Genomic DNA, 18,644 nt, shown 5'->3' with positions numbered 1-18,644 from the left:
GGTCAGTGGCTCGAACCCAGCAGCTGATCCACAGGACAAAGAGGCAGTCTACTTCTGTAAAGATTTATAGCCTTGGAAACCCTATGGGGCAGTTCTACTCTGTCCTACAGGGTCACTATAAATTGGAATGGACTCAACGGCAGTGGGTTTGGTTGGTTTTGGTTTCTCATCCATTTACCTGTAAGGGCAGTGGGTGAAAAACTTCCTGACCAGGTCAGAAAAGTTTCACTAAAAAAGTTCGACAACATTTGATTTACCAAACTGTTATTTAAAAAGAATGTTCAGAAACACAGCATCACAAATAAGATCTTTTATTTGTTACCATTAAAAATCTGAATTTTAAACAGATTCTTGAACAGGTGGCTCATAGCCATCAGCTCGTTCAACTTTAGCACCTGTCTCATCTCCAGTAGCTTTTCCAGAGCTACTACCTTCACCATGAAGCTCCATGAGTTTTCCCACTACAAGGAAGGAAAACATTTTGTTAGTTACAGCACAACATATTTTGAAACAATGGTCCTCAATACTCTGTAGGCATGACATAGGAAACAAAAAAAGGGCCATTATCTAGCCTCAAAAAAAAAAAAAAAAAAGTCCCCAATTTTGTTCTTTCAGGAACCTTGTGAATTTCACTTACATTCAAACTTGGGCTTCTTCAGCATTTTTACTTTTCTAACAAACACATCATGGAGAGGATAAATAGACTGGCAAGCCTTTTCTATGTCTTTCCCAATGCTGTCTGGAATCCTGCAAACCACCAATGAAGATAGGTTAGTAAGGAAAAGTTCTGGTGCTCACATAAAGTGATAAAGCAATGTCCTCTGAAAAGAGAGAAGCCTTAGAATAAGCCTACACATATAAACATGTGACACCCACCTCCTTTAGTCCACATAAATCCTCATTAAGATAGTCTGTTACCGCCCCTTCACAGGCAAAGGTGAAATGATCTGAATTACGCTGCTGGTTAATGGTAAAGCAGCATTTAAGCGTTCTGAGTTCTAAGCCTAAGGTCTTTTCCGTTACACCGTCTTAGCCAACTGTATACTGAATGGGAACATCAGAAAAATGCAAGTTATCACAGGACATCAGCTGGGACCGAAACAGTTTTTCATCATTTATTCCCATACATTACTGATGGCGGAGGATTTCTATTTGGCATATTTTCTAATGAAGATGAAACCATTTCTTGCCCTTTAAATCTTACTGCCACAGACACCTTCATCAAAGAAAAACAAAACAAACCTTACCACGTTTACTGATGAGCACTTCGAAGTCACTTAAAAGGATATATAGCAAGGAGGGTTCACAGACAGGATGTAAACATATGTCTGACACCACTCTGAGATGAAAGTCAGGGTTGTACTGCGTGAAGAAGAAAAAAAAAATGACATACTTACAACTTATTGACCACTTCTTTCAAGTCATTTGTCTGCACTTCTCGGGTCATGATCTCCATCATTTTCTTCCGGATCTGGCGGACTTGTTGATGCTGAGCATAAGATGTTTTCCGAATCTGATTGTTGCGTTTTTTAGTAAAACCAACACAGAACAGACGAAGCAAATAACCATCGGTAGTCCTGACATCAACATGTGCTTCAATCATGGTCTAGGGAAGAAGTCACGTATCACAGGCTTTAATATTATCAATTTTTATCCCTCAAAATCTAATACATTAAAGCTTGAATATCAAGTACTCATTACACAACACATCACAACATAAACATCCAAAGAATTAACACTTCCTTTATGAGAACTTACCAATAATTATCCCCAATCCTCAGTATCCCTCATATCCAATTAAATAAACATCAAGTCCTCTCAACTGCCTCCCTCCCCTGGTAACTTCTCTATCCTGACTATCACTTATCTCAACTGCACCCCCCACCACACACAGGCTTTAACTCCACCCTCGCCCCCAAAGTAATTGTACGACTTGGCAAAGTAAGAGAAAAACAGATTCTGAGAGGAACTGTAGGACTCTATCTGGACATCCATACTTTACATATTCTATCTTTTTAAAAAACGTGTTCTGAATAGGTTAAGTACTGCTGTAGTAACACTGAGCACACCTTTCTCAAAAAAAGTCCTCTACGTTTCGCCAACGTAGAGCCAGGCTAAGGAGTAAATGTTCAATTTCACAGCTAAAATACAATTTTTAAAATCCGTGTATTAGCAGCCATAATATCATTTAAATTTACTAACCAAAAATTATCTTAGGTAATGACAAAAACTAAGTTGCCTTCTCTGTATTCTGTACATTTTATACCTTAGCTTAAAAAGAAACACACCAATACCACTAAAGCAAAGGGACCTTAAAACAGTTCCACAAACGAAACCAAAAACCTCAGGGGAATGTCAGAAATAAATGTAACGGTCTAATCAGTATTTATCATTTGGGACCGAAACATTTTGTCATCACTCATTCCCATATACAAAGTATCCCAAAACCGGACAGTTAGTCAGATCAGTAGTCTTCTAAACCTACGTAATTATTTCCAGTAACACTAATGTTTACTAAGTGCTTTCTATGAAAGTGTGCTAAGCATCCTTACAACTCCACGAGATGGTACTTTTATCTCCATTTTTCCAAATGAGGACACCAAGGCTTAGCAAAAGAGAACACAACTGGGAAATGGAGTCAAGATTTCAACCTGACACCAGGTTATAAATACTGCCAGAGATCATCAAAAGACTAGCCCAATAAAATTCACCAGAATTTGAAGTCCAAAGGTGTCTGGAAGACATGCAGAACATTACATAGTCCTCAACCGGCCACTAATTCATGCAACAAACAAACTCATTTTAATGATTTAAAAAAACCCAAACCCACTGCTGTCAAGCTCCCATTTTAACGGTAAGCCAGTATTAAATCTCGGACACATTTTAAACAGATAAAAGATGAGGCTCACAGCTTGCTCACTGCTATTGCTCAAGCACAGAAGTGCTAAGTCCAGAACCAAACTTCCGAAGATTTAAAACTAAATCTAAACCTCAATTTCATGATGTGCACCTTCCTATCATTACACCACGGCATCACTGATCTTGAGCTCCACAGCACCATATACTCTACGGGTTTGAGCTCACCTGCCATTTTTTCACCATGGAGCACATTTTGTCACGGGTAAGGTCCATGCCATGGAAGTTGGTCAAGCAGTTTTTGCCCTGAACATCCTCAGTAATTAGCTTGAATTTTCTAAATGCAACTTCATCGTTCTGCAGGTCAGCAAGGCTCACTTCAAAAACACGACCCTTGAGGCCATCAGATGCAATTTCTACAAAACAAAAATCAATTGTTTTATTAACATTAGGAACCACATAAAGACAAGCCTACAAGATTTTCATTAACAAGAGTTTAAAAAATTTTAAAGGCCTTAAACGTTACAACATCCATCTAGACAGCAATGATTTATTGACAGTGCTCATTAGAAGCTCAAATCTATGCATATTTTCTTGATAAATCTAAAAGCACCATCTTGCTTCTACAAGTGTTATATCAAAAACAAGCACTCATATCCCAAAAAAAGCAAACCTGTTGCTGTGGAGTCGATTCCGACTCAGTGACCCAGCAGGACAGAGTAGAAGTGCCCCAAAGGGTTTCCAAGGAGCAGCTGGTGGATTCAAACTCCCAACTTTTTGGTTAGCATCCGAGTTATTAACCACTGTGCCACCAAGGCTCCAAAAATAAGGACCACAGGGGGGCCAAAGCTGTAATCAAGAGCTGACATCTCCCTACAGTCTTCCACTACAGGACCAACAGACCAAGAAGCATGCTACAATATCCATTTCCCAATTAAACAAAAATATAACCTAAGGTTAACATACTCACTTGTTCCTTGAGTCCTTGTGACTAGTGTTTTCCCAATATTTCTTATATTGAACATAGCCGGTGCTTTCACATCATACCAATCTTTCTTAGAAAATGGATCAACCCTGGATTTAAAAAAAAAAAGTTTCTGGTTTACTGCAGATCACGTGATTGAGAGTTTCGTTTTATTTTTGTCACTCTGATACCGCCGTTAATACTTCCCTTAATATTTTAAAAAGCTTACTGGCACTTACATGCTGCAATAAACTATTTTCCTCCCTGTGAGGTGAAGGAAACGCATGGATAACCTCTTCCCACTATGTCGCACTGTGCAGACTACACATTTTGATACGTCACAAACACTCACATTCCCTACCCCATCGGTTCTTCCACTACACAGGTATCGCCTCCAAGTAGGACGCACGCCTCGTGAACTTTACGTGACCCTTTTAATGGCCCACAGGACCTACTAAGAGGCCCCAGATGCCACCGGGTCCAAACCCAGGGACAAGAACAAACAGCGACTTCCTAAACGCCAACAACTGGAGCGACAGTTAATGTCTGCGGGACTTACGCGACCTAAGAGCCCACGATAAGGAACACGGCAGGCTCGAATGGTGGTGGCAATCAGGCTCAAACGGGTCGCGTGCAAGGCCCAAGAAACCGGGGTAAAGCACCCGTCCCGCCTCCATGCAGCACCCAAACCGGCCCGCCGGGAGTATACCGACTGGGCACGGCCTGCACAATCCGACCGGCATCCGCACCATCCGGCCTACGCCGCAACCCAGAACCCACCCGCCGATTCCAGCAGTACCCCAAAAAGCAGCGTCCACGACAGCCACCACTTACACTTTCTTCTTGGCTCCTTTTTTGCCACCTTTTGTAAGGCGCTTGTTCTTGCCGACCGCCATGGTGCTGCTCAGAGAGCCAAAAGGGCTGAAGTACAACTCGCGCGAGAACTTAGGTGTACGGGCGGGGCCGCCGTATGCGTGACCTTCGGTCTCGCGCTACTTACGGCCTCAGGAATATTGCGGCAACCGCGAGAGGCTCTCCTCCGGCTATAGCTGTGACAGCGCCATCGTGTGCTCGGAGACCGTGCAAAACGCCGCGGACGGTTCGTCGGGAGGCTGCGCTCTTGAGGCGCGGGAGCAGGCGGCCTGAGGGTTATCTGTGGTCACTGTGGCTCTGACAACCGGAAGTAAATTTCCGTGGAAGGAGACAGCCGCTCAGGATCTTTCAAAGCTGAGCTCACCGTGTAACCCTCCAAACCTGTTCTCGAGAGTATGGGCTTTGGAATTATTCAGCAGATCCAGATTCAAATGCTGGTTTCAACACGGTTTAGCCTTGAGATGTCTCTACACTGCACTGTCCTCATCTGTCAAACGGGGATAATAATGTTATCTAACTCATAAGGTTGTTAGTAGGATTACATAAGTATAACTTCAGTGATACTGGTAGTATTTTGCTTGTTGATATGAGTGCTGGTTAGTTAAGTATGTTATCTTTTGAATATGCATCAGTCTGTACTCTTATTTGTGCACTTTTCTATCTGTGTATTTAAAAAGTAAAGTGAGCTCTGCTGATTGTTTCCCTAAGGGATAATGGACCCAATGTTCCCAGGTAGTAGTTTGATTTTTCAGGAAAAGCTAGAAGACCCTTTTCTTTCCTCTTTTTTAGTGAAATCTCCAAATTTTTCGATTTTTGCAACTAGTCCAAATTTTTTTTGGTAAATTGTATGGGTTTAAGAAAATATCCTGGCTAGATGTGACCTGCCAGCTTAAGTGTGTAGCCCCTGGAAAGCTTCTGGGCCTTAGAGGCTTGGTACTCAGCCAGTGGTATAGGAGTTCCCTTTTCAAACTTCCCTTCTGGCTACTCCAGTGTCCAAAGCGGACACGAACTCCCGCTGCCTCCAGCAAGCCTTTAAATCTTGTCATCCTTTGTCCTTCTGGCTACTGTCCTCAGTCTCCTACTACTCCCACCAACCAAGACAGTATCACTAAATCTCTAATCCAATCCTGAAACCTTTCAGTAATTCCATAAACCCCACTTGCCCATAGGATAAAGTCAAAGTCCTTAGCTGGGCCTATGAAACCTGTCTTATCTCACCACATCTTAGCCTATACCATATCTAATACTTGCAGCAGCCATAAAAAAAAAAAAAACTTTTTTAATTACACATTAAGGACCAACCGAGCCATATCACCTAGAAAATTTATAACTCCCTGAACTAAACAGGGAATTTAAATTGCCTCCATTCCGTTATCAGCAGGCAAATACCCCTGCGTTTTCATGCCAGTTTGAATGCCTTTCTTCTTTCACTAGGAGATTGATTCCCCAGGCAGACTTTCTCATATCTGTGGCAGAAGACCTAGGACTACTTAACTTGTTAGTGACTATTGATTAAACATGTCCCTCTCACTGAGAGCAGGAGGGTACACAGTGCAGTCTTTTTGTTGTTCATGCCCCATCTCTTAGCACACAGTAGGTCCTCAAAACATTTGTTGAATGAACAAATAAAAAGTTAGATGACACCAGTAGTGATTTCCAGTCTTTTGGGTTTTATGGATCAGTCCAGATTTTCAAAATAATTTCAGGAACTAACACCACTACGATTTTTAAATTTTGTTTTTAATAAAAACAAAAACAAACAAAAAAAAACAACTGCTATTAACTATCAGCATCATCTCATTTTAAAGTTATATCTTGACACCCAAAATAAAAAGTAAAAGTAAAGACCAAATCCTCTTAAAAACTCAGTTCTGGGAAACAGAGCCAACATGGCGTCCTAGACAGATGCATCATGCTGTCCCTCTGCAGCAAAGACCAGAAAAACTAAGTAAAACAGACAGAGACATCAGTCCTGGAACCCCAAGCATGAAATGAAGGGATAAGAAGCTAGATCAAACACATAATGGAAGGAAAACAGAGAACGAGGTGAGATACAGAGTGGAGGTCCCCTGCTAACTAACATGGCACAGTGTCACCATCTTGGAGCACAGCTAGCAATGACCCAGACAAGGAGTACAGGAAGGCAACTTCATGGAACTCCCAAGAGGAAACATAGCACCTGGTAACCAGAGAAACACATTTTCCCATCCTTGACCCTATTGCAATGTACACCACCCCCACCCCTTCCTGATGGATCGTGCTGTGCCACTTGCCTAGAGAGCTACTGGCCACCCTCACCCTGGGTCCACATCTCCCCCACCTGCCAGCTCCTGCTGCACCATTTTTTTTTTTTTTTAACTATTTTCCCCTTTCTTTTCTTTCTCCTTCCCACCTAGCCCCATACACCACCCCCACACCTTCCAGATGGGCCATGCCACACAGCTCAACTAGAAAACTGCCGACCCTCTGTCACCCTGGGTGCACCCCACCCCCAACATTTGGCCCCTGCTGCACCAATTTTTTTCCCCTTTCTTCCTATTCATTCTCCCTCACCTAGCCCAATATGCCACCTCTATTCCTTCTCACCAGGCCACACCACACCACCGAGAGTAGAGAGATACTGGGCCTAGGTCTGCCTGCCCCCACCCAACATGCCATTTTTTCTCTTTTTATTCTTTCTTTTCCTCCTTTTCTTTCTCCCTCCCAACTAGCCCCGTACCCCGTCTCTACCACTTCCCACCAGGCCTCCCCTTGCTACCTTGGCTACAGAGCACTAGCCCGCCGCCAGCCTGGGGCTGCACCACCCCCACCCACCTAGCCCTGTACACCATCCCCAGCCCCTTCCCATCAGGCTACAGCACACTGCCTTGGCTAGAGAACCACCAGCGCACTGACACCCTGGGCCTGCCCCGCCCCCACCCACTGGCTCCTGCCTTGCCATTTTGTTTTTTCTTTTTCCCCTTTCTTTTCTTTCTCCATCCCACCTGGCCTCATAGGCCACCACCTCTGCACCTTCCTGCATGATCTTGTTACACTGCCACTGCTAGAGATCCACCACTCTGCTGCTTTCTACCTCACACGACTCCATATACCACCTCCCTCCATACCTGCCAGCCCCGAGGTCCACCCTACCTGACCCTCCAGCTACCTTTTTTTTTCCGTTCTCTCTCTTTTCTTTCTTTCCCCCAACCAGCTCCGTACACTACCCACCCCTTCCCCTCAGCCCTCACTGTGGCACCACAGCAAGAGCACCTTTTGTTCAGGCCTGCCACCACACCAGGCCTCCATTGCCCCTACCCTCCCACCTCTTGACCAGCTGCTGAACGGTGGGCAGCAATCCTGTCTAACACCACCACGTATCTGGCAAGGGGCTGTGAATGCTCCCACACTGCTGGACCAACAAGAGGAGGCAGACACTGCCCGCTCAGCCTGCCCTCAGCCACTTTGCTAAACCAGTGTACAACGAAGTGGGCTTGCCATGCCTGCTGCTGCCCTGCGCATGAGAACCAAGGTGGTAAGAGCTATCGTGTCCACAGTCGAGCAAGAAGCAAAGCACTCCAGTCCCACCCTCCTGACATATCAAAACAAAACAAAGAAACAAGACAAAACAAATGAACATACAGTTTATAATGGATTGGATTGTGTCCCCCCAAAATATGTGTCAAGTTGGTTGGGGCATGATTCCCAGTATTCTGTGATTGTCCTCCATTTTATGATTTTCCTATGTGTTATAAATCATAATCTCTGCCTGCAGTTAAAGAGGATTAGGGCAGGATGCTCAGGCCACATCCCTGATCCAATGTAAATGGAGTTTTCCTGGGGTGTGGCCTGCACCACTTTTTATCTTACAAGAGATAAAAGGAAAGGGAAGCAAGTAGAGAGCTGAGGACCTCATACCACCAAGAAAGCAGTGCTGGGAGCTGAGCATGTCCTTTGGACTCAGAGTTCCTGCGCAGAGAAGCTCATAGTCCAGGGGAGGATTGATGACAAGGGCCTTCCTCCAGAGCCAACAGAGAAAGCCTTCCCCTGGAGCTGACACCCTGAATTTGGACTTTTAGCCTACTAGATGGTGAGAAAATTAATTTCTCTTGATGCTATTCACTTGTGGTATTCCTGTTATAGCAGCACTAGATGACTAATACACAATCAATAAATAAAAAAAAAAATACCTTAATGTCTCAGAGACAGCAGACAATATTCAAAACATATAAAAAAGCAGGACAAGATGGCTCGCGCAAGTGACCAAAATAAAGAATCAGATGACTTTGTGGTAGAAGAAAAGGCAGTGGAACTACCTCATGTGGAATTCAAAAGGCTAATGTTTAGGGCTCTCCAAGAGTTTAGGAAAGAGAACAAGGAAAACCCAGACAAAACCAAGGAAAATATAGACATCACATAAAACACATAACAAAACCAATGAAAATATAGCCAAAATTAAGGAAAACACAGACAAAGCAGTACAAGAGTTCAGGAAAATAATATAAGAAAAACATGAAAATAAATAAACAATTAGAAATCATACAGAAACAGCAACTGGAAATCCAAAACATGAAAACAAAATTTCAGAAATGGACAACTCAATAGAAGGTTTTAGGAGCAAATTTAAAACAACAGAGGATGGAATCAGCAAGAATGAAGATAAATCTGCGGATGCTACTCTGTTTGAGGAAAAATCAGAGAACAGAATGAACAAAACCTCAAATTTATGTGGGACACATCAAGCAAAAATTTGTGCCTGATCAGAGTTCTAGAATGGGGAGAAAATGGAAAACACAGAGAAAACTGTTGAAGATTTGCTGGCAGAAAACTTCCCAAATATTGTGAAAGATGAAAAACTGACCATCCAAGAAGCTCAACGGACCCCACATAGGATAGACCCTAAAAGAAAGTCACCAAGACATGTCATAACCACACTTGCCAAAACCAAAGGAAGAACGGTAAGAGCAGACTGAGAGAAAAGAAAAGTCACTTACAAAGGGGAAACAATAAGATAAAGCTTCGATTTTGGCAAACTATGCAGGCAAGAAGGAATGGGATGACATATACAAAACCTTGAAAGAAAAAAACTGCCAGCCAAGAATAATATAATCCTGCAAAACTCTGTCCCAAATACAACTGCGAAATTAGGACATTTGCATATAAACAGAAATTAAGGAAATTTGTAAAAATCAAACCAAACATACGTTCAGTTAGAGAACTGACAACATTAAACAACAACCAGAGTCTAGGACACAGGACAGCATCAGCCAGATACCAACCTGGGGAAGAAGCTCTCAATAATAAAACAAAGCTTAGAACAGGGAAATAGAGACCTGCAAATGACTACAACATCGAAACAATAAAAGGGGGAAATAAATGGTGTAGGTATAAAACTTTCAAATGGAGAGGAAGTCAAGCTGATATCAAGTAATAAAAGACTGGTTCAAAGTTAGGAAGATAAGGGTAAATTTCAAGGTAAATACAAAGTTCACAAATCTACTTATCAGAATTAAAAAGAAGAAAAACAAAGTCTCAGTAAATGCAAAATCTATAATAACAAAGGAAAGAAAATCCACAAACAAAAGGAACTCACCACAGGAAAGTAAGAGGAACAAAGAAAATATCAGCACCATAAAAAAAAAAAAAAAAAAGGCACAACAATGTGACAGAAACCTATCTGTAATTACACAGAGTGTAAATGACTTAAGTGCATCTGAAAACAGAGTAGCGGAATGGTTAAAGAGTCATGACCCATCAATATGCTGTCTACAAGAGACACATCTCAGACACAAAGACATACCCATCGATATATTAAAAATTCAAAGAATGGAAAAAAATGTATCAAGCAGACAGTAACCAAAGAAAGGCAGGAGTGACAATATTAATCTCATAAAATAGACTTGAAGGAAAATTCAAGCGTAACAGACAAGGAAGGACATTATATAATGATTAAAGGGAAAATCCACCAAGGAGACATCATGTTAATAAATATCTACACCCAATGAAAAGTCTCCAAAATACATAAAACAAACTCTAACAGCACTGAAAAGAGAAATAGTTCCATAATAATCGAGATTTCAACATGCTACTCTCAGTAAAGACAGAACATCTAGAAAGAAACTCAGCAAAGATACAGAAGATCTAAAGGCCACAACCAACTTGACCTCATAAACTTATGTAGAGCACTCCACCTAACAGCAGCAAAGTATGCATTCTTTTCCACTGCATATGAAACATTCTCAAGAATAAACTACATTTTAGTCCATAAAGCAAGCCTTAACAGAATCCAAAGCATCAAAAGAATACACAATGTAAAAAAAAGTCTATTAATTGTTTAATGAGAAACTAATTTTGCTCTATAAATAACATTCACCTAAAGCACAATAAAAAAAAAATTTTTTTTAAGAAGTAATACAAAGCATTCTTTCTGATAACACCATAAAAGTAGAAATAACAGGAAGAGCAAAGAAAAAAATCAAATACATGGAACCTGAGTAACGCCTTTCTCTTAGTCATCTAGTGCTGCTATAACAGAAATACCAGAAATGGATGACTTCTACAATTGGAAGTTTATTCTCTCACAGTCTAGTAGGCTAGAAGTCCAAATTCAGGGTGTCATCTCCAGGGGAAGGCTTTCTTCCTCTGTCAGCTCTGGAAGAAGATCCTTCTCATCAATCTTCCCTTGGTCTAGAAGCTTGTCCCCACAGAAACCCCAGGTCCAAAGGATGCGCTCTGCTCCTGGCACTGCTTTCTTGGTGGTGGTACCCCTGTCTCTAAGCTTGCTTCTGTTATATCTCAAAAGAGATTGGCTCAAGATACAACCTAATTTTGTAAATTGAGTCCTGCCTCATCAAGTAACTGCCACTAATCCCATCTCATTAACATGGTAGAGATAGGATTTATAACACATAGAAAAATCACATCAGATTACAAAATGGTGGACAGTCACAATACTGGGAATCATAGCCTAGCCAAATTGACAAATATTTTGGGAGGACACAATTCAATCCAGATTAAAAACAACAGGATAATAGAAGAAATCAAAGAAGGAATCAAAAAATTTCTAGAATTAAATGAGAATGAAACCAATCATACTAAAGCCTTTGAGACACAGGAAAGGCAGCACTCAGAGGTCAATTTATACCAATAAACGCAGACATCAAAACAGTTACCCCTAAAACTCAAACAAATAGAGAACAGCAAAAAGAAGCACACAGCCACCAGAAGAAAAGAAGTAATAGATATTGGAGCAAAAATGAATGAATAAAGAACACAAAAACAATGGCAAGAATCAACAACACCAACAGATAGTTCTTTGAAAAGATAAAAAACAAAAAATTAACAAACCATTGACCAAACTAACAAAAGAAAAACAGAAGAGGAAGCAAATAACCCAGGTAAGAATTGAGATGGGGTGCATTACAATAGAACCAACTGAAATGAAAAGAATCAAAACAGAATACCATGAAAAATTGTGCTCCAAAAAATTTGAGAACCTAGAGGAAATGGGCAAGTTTCTAGACACATACTACCTACCTAAACTAGCACAAGCTGAGATAGAAAATCTGAACAGACTCATAACAAGAGAAGAGATTGAAGAGGTAATTTTAAAAACAACCAAACAAAAAAACTCTAAACCAAAAAAAGCCCTGGCCTGGATGCATTCACTGGAGATTTGTACCAAACATTCAGAGGAGAGCTCACACCAAAAAAACCATTGCTGTCAAGTTGATTCTGCTTTTGGTTAGGTTATTCCTTAGTAAAAAGATAGCATTTTAAGGAATTTTGGCCACAATTTGGTTCTTTGAAAGGATCAACAGAATCAACAAAGCTCTGGCCAAACTGATGAAAGAAAAGCAGGAGGAAAAGCAAATAACCCAAATAAGAAATGAGTTGGGTGACATTACAACACAACCAACTGAAATAAAAAGGATCAAAACAGAATACTATGAAAGACTGTACTCCAGCAAATTTGAAAGCCTAGAGGAAATGGGCGGATTTCTACACACACACTACTTATCTAAATCAAAACAAACTGAGGTAGAAAAATTGAACAGATCCATAACAAAAGATGAGACAGAAGAGGTTAAAAAAAAAAAAAAAAAGAAATTTAACAACAACAACAAAAAAGCCCTGGCTTGGCCAGCTTCACTAGAGAATTCTACCAAACATTCAGAGAAGAACTCACACTAGTACTACTTAGACTACTTCAGAGCATAGAAAAGGAAGGAATTTTCATGAATTCATCCTTTGAAGCCAGCATGACCCTGATACCAAAGCCAAACAAGCACACTACAAAAAAAGAAAATTACAGGTGAATATCCCTCCCCAATATAGACGCAAAAATTCTCAACAACATTCTAGCCAATAGAATTCCACAGCATATCAAAAGAATAATACCTCATGACCAAGTGGGATTCATACCAGGTATGCAAGAATGGTTCAACATTAGAAAATCAATCAATGTAATCCACCACATAAATAAAACAAAAGAAAAGAATCGCATGGTCATCTCAATTAACACAGAAAAGGCATTTAATAAAGTCCAACACTTATGACTGATAAAAACTCTCAGCAAAACAGAAATAGAAGTTTCCTGAACACAAAGGGCGTCGATAGAAAACCAACAGCCAACATTATTCTCAGTGGAGAGCTACTGAAAACATTTCCCCTGAGAACTGGAACCTGACAAAGATGCCCTTTATCACCACTCTTATTCAACATTGTACTGGGAGTCCTAGCTACAGCAATAAGGCAAGAAAAGAAGATACAGGGCATTCATATTCATGAGGAAGAAATAAACTATCGTCATTCATAGGTGATATGATCCTATACATAGAAAACCTCAAAGATTGCACAGGAAAGCTACTGGAACTAGTAGAAGGATTCGGCAAAGTAGCAGTGTATGAGATCAACATACAAAAATCAGCTGAATTCCTATACGCCAACAAAAAGAACTTCAAAAAGGAAATCAGGAAAACAATACCCTTTATTATAGCCCCTAAACTGGTAAATACTTAAGAATAAATCTAACCAGGAACATAAAAGACCTATACAAGGAAAGCTACAAAAAGCTGTTGCAAGAGAACTATGTAAATGGAAAAACATACCATGCTCGTGGATAGGAAGACTCAACATTGTGAAAATGTCAATCCTACCCAAAGCAATCTACAGGTGTAATGCAATCCCAATCCAAATACCAATAGCATTCTTTAATTAGGTGGAAAAACTAATTACCAGCTTTATATGGAAAGGGAAGAGGTCCCAGATAAGCAAAGCATTATTGAAGAAGAACAAAGTAGGAGGACTCACACTACCTGATCTCAGAACCTACCATACAGCCACAGTAGTCAAAATAGCCTGGTTCTTGTACAACGGCAGATACATATACCAATGGAACAGGATTGAGAACCCAGATGTAAATCCATCCACCTATGGACAGTTGATCTTCAACAAAGGACCAAAGTCCATTAAATGGGGAAGAGACAGTCAGCAAATAGTGCTGGCAAAGCTGAATGTCTATCTGTGGAAAAATGAAACAGGACCCATGTCTTATACCATACACAAAAACTAACTCAAAATAGACCACAGACTTAAATATAAAACCTAAAAATATAAAGATTGTGGAGGAAAAAACAGGAACAACGCTAGGGGCCCTAACGTATAGCATAAATAGAAGACCAAACGTAACTAAAAATGCACAAACAGCAGAAGATGAACTAGGTAGATGGTACCTCCTAAAAATTAAGCACTTACACTCATCAAAAGACTTCTCCAAAAGAGTAAAAAGAAAACTTACAGACTGGCACAAAAAAAAAAAAAAAATTGGCTACGAAGTATCCAGCAAGGGTCCAATCTCTAAAATTCATAGAAAAATTCAACACCTCAACAACAAAAAGACGAATAATCCAATTAAAAAATGGGCAAAGGATATGAAGACACTTGACTGAAGAAGATGTCTAGGCAGCTAACAAACACATGAAAAACTGCTTGCGATCATTAGCCACTGGAAAGATGCAAATCAAAACTACAAGATACCACTTCACCCCAATAATAATGGCACTAATAATAATAATTTTTAAAAAATCACAAATGTTGGTCAGGTTGTGGGATGGTAGGAACTCTTCTACACTGCTGGTGAGAATGTAAAATGGTACAACCACTATGGAAATCAGTACGTTGCTTCTTTAAAAAGCTAGAAATAGAAATACCTGATCCACCAATCCCACTCCTAGCTATATACCCTAAAGAAATAAATAAGAGCTGTCACATGAATAGACAGGCACACCCATGTTCACTTCGGCATTATTCACAATAGCAAAAAGATCAAAACTACCTAAGTGACCATCAACAGATGAATGGATAAACTGTGGTACATACACACAATGAAATACTATGCAATGATAAAGAATAACAACAAATCCATGAAACCTTCTCATAGCATGGATGACTTTGAAGGACATTATTCTGAGTTAAATAAGTCAGTCACAAAGGGACAAGTAGTGTCTGAGACCATTATTATTTTAAAAAATGAGAAAAGGTTTACACACACACAAAAGAACTTTCTCTGATGGTGACCAGGGATGGGAGGGGGAGGGAGGGAAAATTACTAACTAGACAGAAGACATGCGTTAATATTCGTGAAGGGAAAAGCAATACACAATAAGGAAGAAGTCAGCACAACATGACCAAGGCAAAGGAAGACACGGAGAGGAATTCAAGAATAAAGGGCAACTACGGTAATTACTTTAATATAGACAAACCTGCAACAATAGTATTAACAAACAATTATCTGTGAATGGATACATAAGTAGATAGGTATGCTAAAGAAGCATGTGAAGGTGTGAGGGAGCATACCCACCCACAGATATAGGTTTGATTGTGGATGTTTCTACATAAGCAATTATAGGTGTTGCACGTATATTAATATAGATGATAGAGAACACAAGGGGCACATGGAAACTGCTTAGAAAGAACCAAACACCTTGCAGACACATAAACAATAACAGCCAAGAGGAATGTGTTCCATGAGATCAAAAGGATAACCTTTGCACAAAAACAAAGAAGAGAAGGCAGGAAGGGGTAGAAAATCTAGACAAAAGGAAACAGGGAATCAAGTGCGGAAATGGGGAGAGTGTTGACACATTGTGGGGAATGCAACTAATGTCATGGAACACTTATGTATAAACTATCTAATGGGAAACTAATTTGCTCTGTAAACTTTCACCTAAAGCACAATAAAAATTAAAAAATAAAATAGGTCACACACAATGTGAAAATAACATCGACAAGCCAAGAAATGCCCGGGGCTACCAAAAGCTGGACAAGACGAGGAAGGATCTTCCCCTAGAGCAGACAGAGAGAGAGGATAGCTCCGCTGACACCCTGAATTTGGACTTCTACCCCCCACAAGTCTGAGACAATAAAATATGCTCTTCTTTAAGAAAAGAGATTAAAGAGTTTTGGTTTGGAGTTTAGAGTATTAATAATGTCGTTTATTTAGCTGATAGTTAGAAATCTTGTGACATACCTACTTGATAGACTATTATGCAGCCATTATAAATTATGAATATGAATATTATTTAGATGCATAGAAAATTTTGTGATAAAGTGGTCAATGCAGAATACAGAACTTTATGTATACCCTGATTATAACTACGTAAAGGGTGAATGCAGAAAGAAAAAAAAAAGACTGGAAAAACTATATGAAACATAAGAAACGGGAACAGTGTAAAACCTTTCGTTTTTTGATGAGCCCATCTGTCTTACTCATCTAGTGCTGCCATAACAGAAATACCACAAGTGGATGGCTTTAACAAAGAGAAATGTATTTCCTCACCGTCTAGTAGTTTACAAGTCCAAATTCAGGGCGTCAGCTCCAGTGAAAGGCTTTCTCTCTCTGTGGGCTCTGGATGAAGGCCTTCCCTGGTTGAGGAACTTCTCAGGCACAAGGACCCTGTGTCCAAAGGACTCGCTCTGCTCCTGGTGCTGCTTTCTTGGTATGAGGTTCCCAACTCTCTGCTTTCTCCCCTTTCCTTTTATCTCTTGAGAGATAAAATGTGGTGCAGGCCACACCCCAGGGAAACTCCCTTTATCTTGGGTCAGGAAGGTGAGCTGAGTAAGAGTGGTGTTAAATTCCACCCTAACCTTCTTAACATAAAATTACAATCACAAAATGGAGGACAACCACACAATACTGGGAATCATGGCCTAACCAAGTTGATACATGCATTTTTGGGGGACATAATTTAATCCACGGCACCATCCATTCCAGACTCAGAAGAAATCAACATAGTTGTGCTAGAGTGGCGTCTTAGTTATCTGGTGCTGCTGTAACAGAAATACCACAAATGGGTAGTTTTAACAGACAAATTTTTTTCCTTAAGTTTAGGAGCTAGAAGTCCAAATTCAGGGCATTGGTTGCAGAGAAAGGCTTTTGCTCTCTGTTGGGTCCTGGAGAAGGTCCTTGTCTCTTTTCAGCTTCTGTTTCCTGGTTCCTTGGAGATCCCGTGTGTCATGGATGGCATCTATCTTCCCCCATCCCTGCTTGCTTGCTTGCTCTATCTGCTCTTTTTATATCTCAAAAGAGTTTGACTCATGACACATCCTACACTAATACTGCCTCATTGACATAAGAAGAAAACCCATTCCCAAATGAGATTATAACCACAGGTATGGGGGTTAGGATTTACAACACATATTTTGCGGGGACACAGTTCAATCCATAACAGGTGGTACTATTTTTTCCTTCTGCTCTTATGAAATTTCCTAGGATATTAAGTATTTCATCTGTAATTTAAAAATAAATGTAAAAATAGCTTTTATAGTGGTGGTGGTTGCACAATTCTGTGAATATACTAAAAACCACTGAATTGTATACTTTAAAAGGGTGATTTTATGGTATGTGAGTTATGTCTCAAAACTGTTATTAAGAAAATTAAAAACATAACTTACTAAACTAAGTATTATTTGTGAAATATCCCAGTGTTTGATTGCATTTTTAAGTTGCCAGCACTACACTCTTAAAATCAAACAGTATATTCTCTGGTTGAATCTTTAGTCCTTCTAGCTCTCTCTCCTTTGCTACCAGCACACCTATCCTCCACCTATGGAGACATTCATTCCCTTTAGTGTTTCATTTTCTCCCTGTCGGTTAGCACCTCCTGATTGCATTCCTTTCCTACCCAGCCTGAAGCCCATGGTTATTCATATGAATAACATAATTTCTCACCAAAACTCTGTACTTCTTTGCAGCCATATCCTTCTCTGAGCCTGCCCAGGAAAACGCTAAGCCTAGTTCATTACCTGATCTACCTTCTCAGGTACAATTGTCCCCCAATTTTTTCACCCCTCCCTGTATCCACACCCTCGTGTAGTTCTCTCTTACACTGGCACTGGGCTTGACCATGCAACTTGCTATGGCCAAGGGACGTTAGCAGCTACGACTAAAGCAAAAGCCTTAAAAAATGCTGGCATATCTGGGGCTTACCTTCTCTTTCTGTTCTTTAGAATCCTGAGCCCACCAAGTGAATAAGCCTGAGATAGCCTGCTGGAGAATGAAAGATCATTTGAAGCAGAAATAAGGAGTCCCAACTGAGGCCTCGCCACACCAACCAGGCTACCAACCTCCAGACATTTGAGTAAGGCCATCCTCTCTAGACCACTCAGCCCAACTGACCTGGCCCACTTTAGAAGACCCACAAAGTCACGAGATGAGAAATAACTGGTTTTTTTAAGTCAGTAAGTGTTGGGGTGGTTTGTTTTGCAGCAAAAACTAACTGATGTACTTTCTTTACTGTTACATTAGAGTTGTAATTGTTGTTAGCTGACATTGATTCAGCCCCTGACTCATGGTGACCCCACACACAAGGGAACAAGACTTTGCCAGATCTTGCACCATTCCCATGATCAGTTGTGGATTGGACCTTTGTGATCCACAGGGTTTTCATTGGCTGGTTTTCTGAAGTCAATT

At 40.5% G+C, this 18,644-nt stretch overlaps 1 protein-coding gene and 2 non-coding genes across 3 annotated transcripts; all 3 read right to left on the bottom strand.

The window, feature by feature from the left end:
- Positions 1–292: 292 nt before the first annotated feature.
- RPS3A (ribosomal protein S3A) lies at positions 293–4,784 on the bottom strand. The gene is made up of 6 exons (XM_003417538.4): positions 4,655–4,784; positions 3,827–3,930; positions 3,085–3,272; positions 1,398–1,606; positions 638–747; positions 293–461 (listed from the first exon to the last, which is right to left on the bottom strand). Exons 1-6 carry the CDS (start codon positions 4,714–4,716, stop codon positions 340–342), a joined length of 795 nt encoding a protein of 264 aa, XP_003417586.1. The 5' UTR covers positions 4,717–4,784; the 3' UTR covers positions 293–339.
- Positions 1,054–1,120, bottom strand: LOC111752676 (small nucleolar RNA SNORD73). The gene has a single exon (XR_002787556.1). It is a non-coding gene; the product is annotated as a small nucleolar RNA SNORD73 (small nucleolar RNA).
- Positions 2,352–2,424, bottom strand: LOC111752675 (small nucleolar RNA SNORD73). Its single transcript, XR_002787555.1, has one exon. It is a non-coding gene; the product is annotated as a small nucleolar RNA SNORD73 (small nucleolar RNA).
- Positions 4,785–18,644: the final 13,860 nt, after the last annotated feature.

The sequence above is a fragment of the Loxodonta africana genome, chromosome 13 (genome assembly GCF_030014295.1).
Source record: "Loxodonta africana isolate mLoxAfr1 chromosome 13, mLoxAfr1.hap2, whole genome shotgun sequence".
Classification (NCBI taxonomy): domain Eukaryota; kingdom Metazoa; phylum Chordata; class Mammalia; order Proboscidea; family Elephantidae; genus Loxodonta; species Loxodonta africana.
This window is presented reverse-complemented; position numbering and strand designations above follow the sequence as displayed.

Bases quoted from the DNA above. Each gene is read 5' to 3' on its own strand.
- RPS3A (XM_003417538.4), bottom strand. From the start codon at position 4,716: ATGGCGGTCGGCAAGAACAAGCGCCTTACAAAAGGTGGCAAAAAAGGA. The intron at 3,931-4,654 runs GTAAGTGGTGGC...TTTTAAATCCAG, and splicing joins AAAGGAGCCAAGAAGAAAGT to GGTTGATCCATTTTCTAAGA. The intron at 3,273-3,826 runs GTGAGTATGTTA...TTTGTTTTGTAG, and splicing joins CACAAGGACTCAAGGAACAA to AAATTGCATCTGATGGCCTC.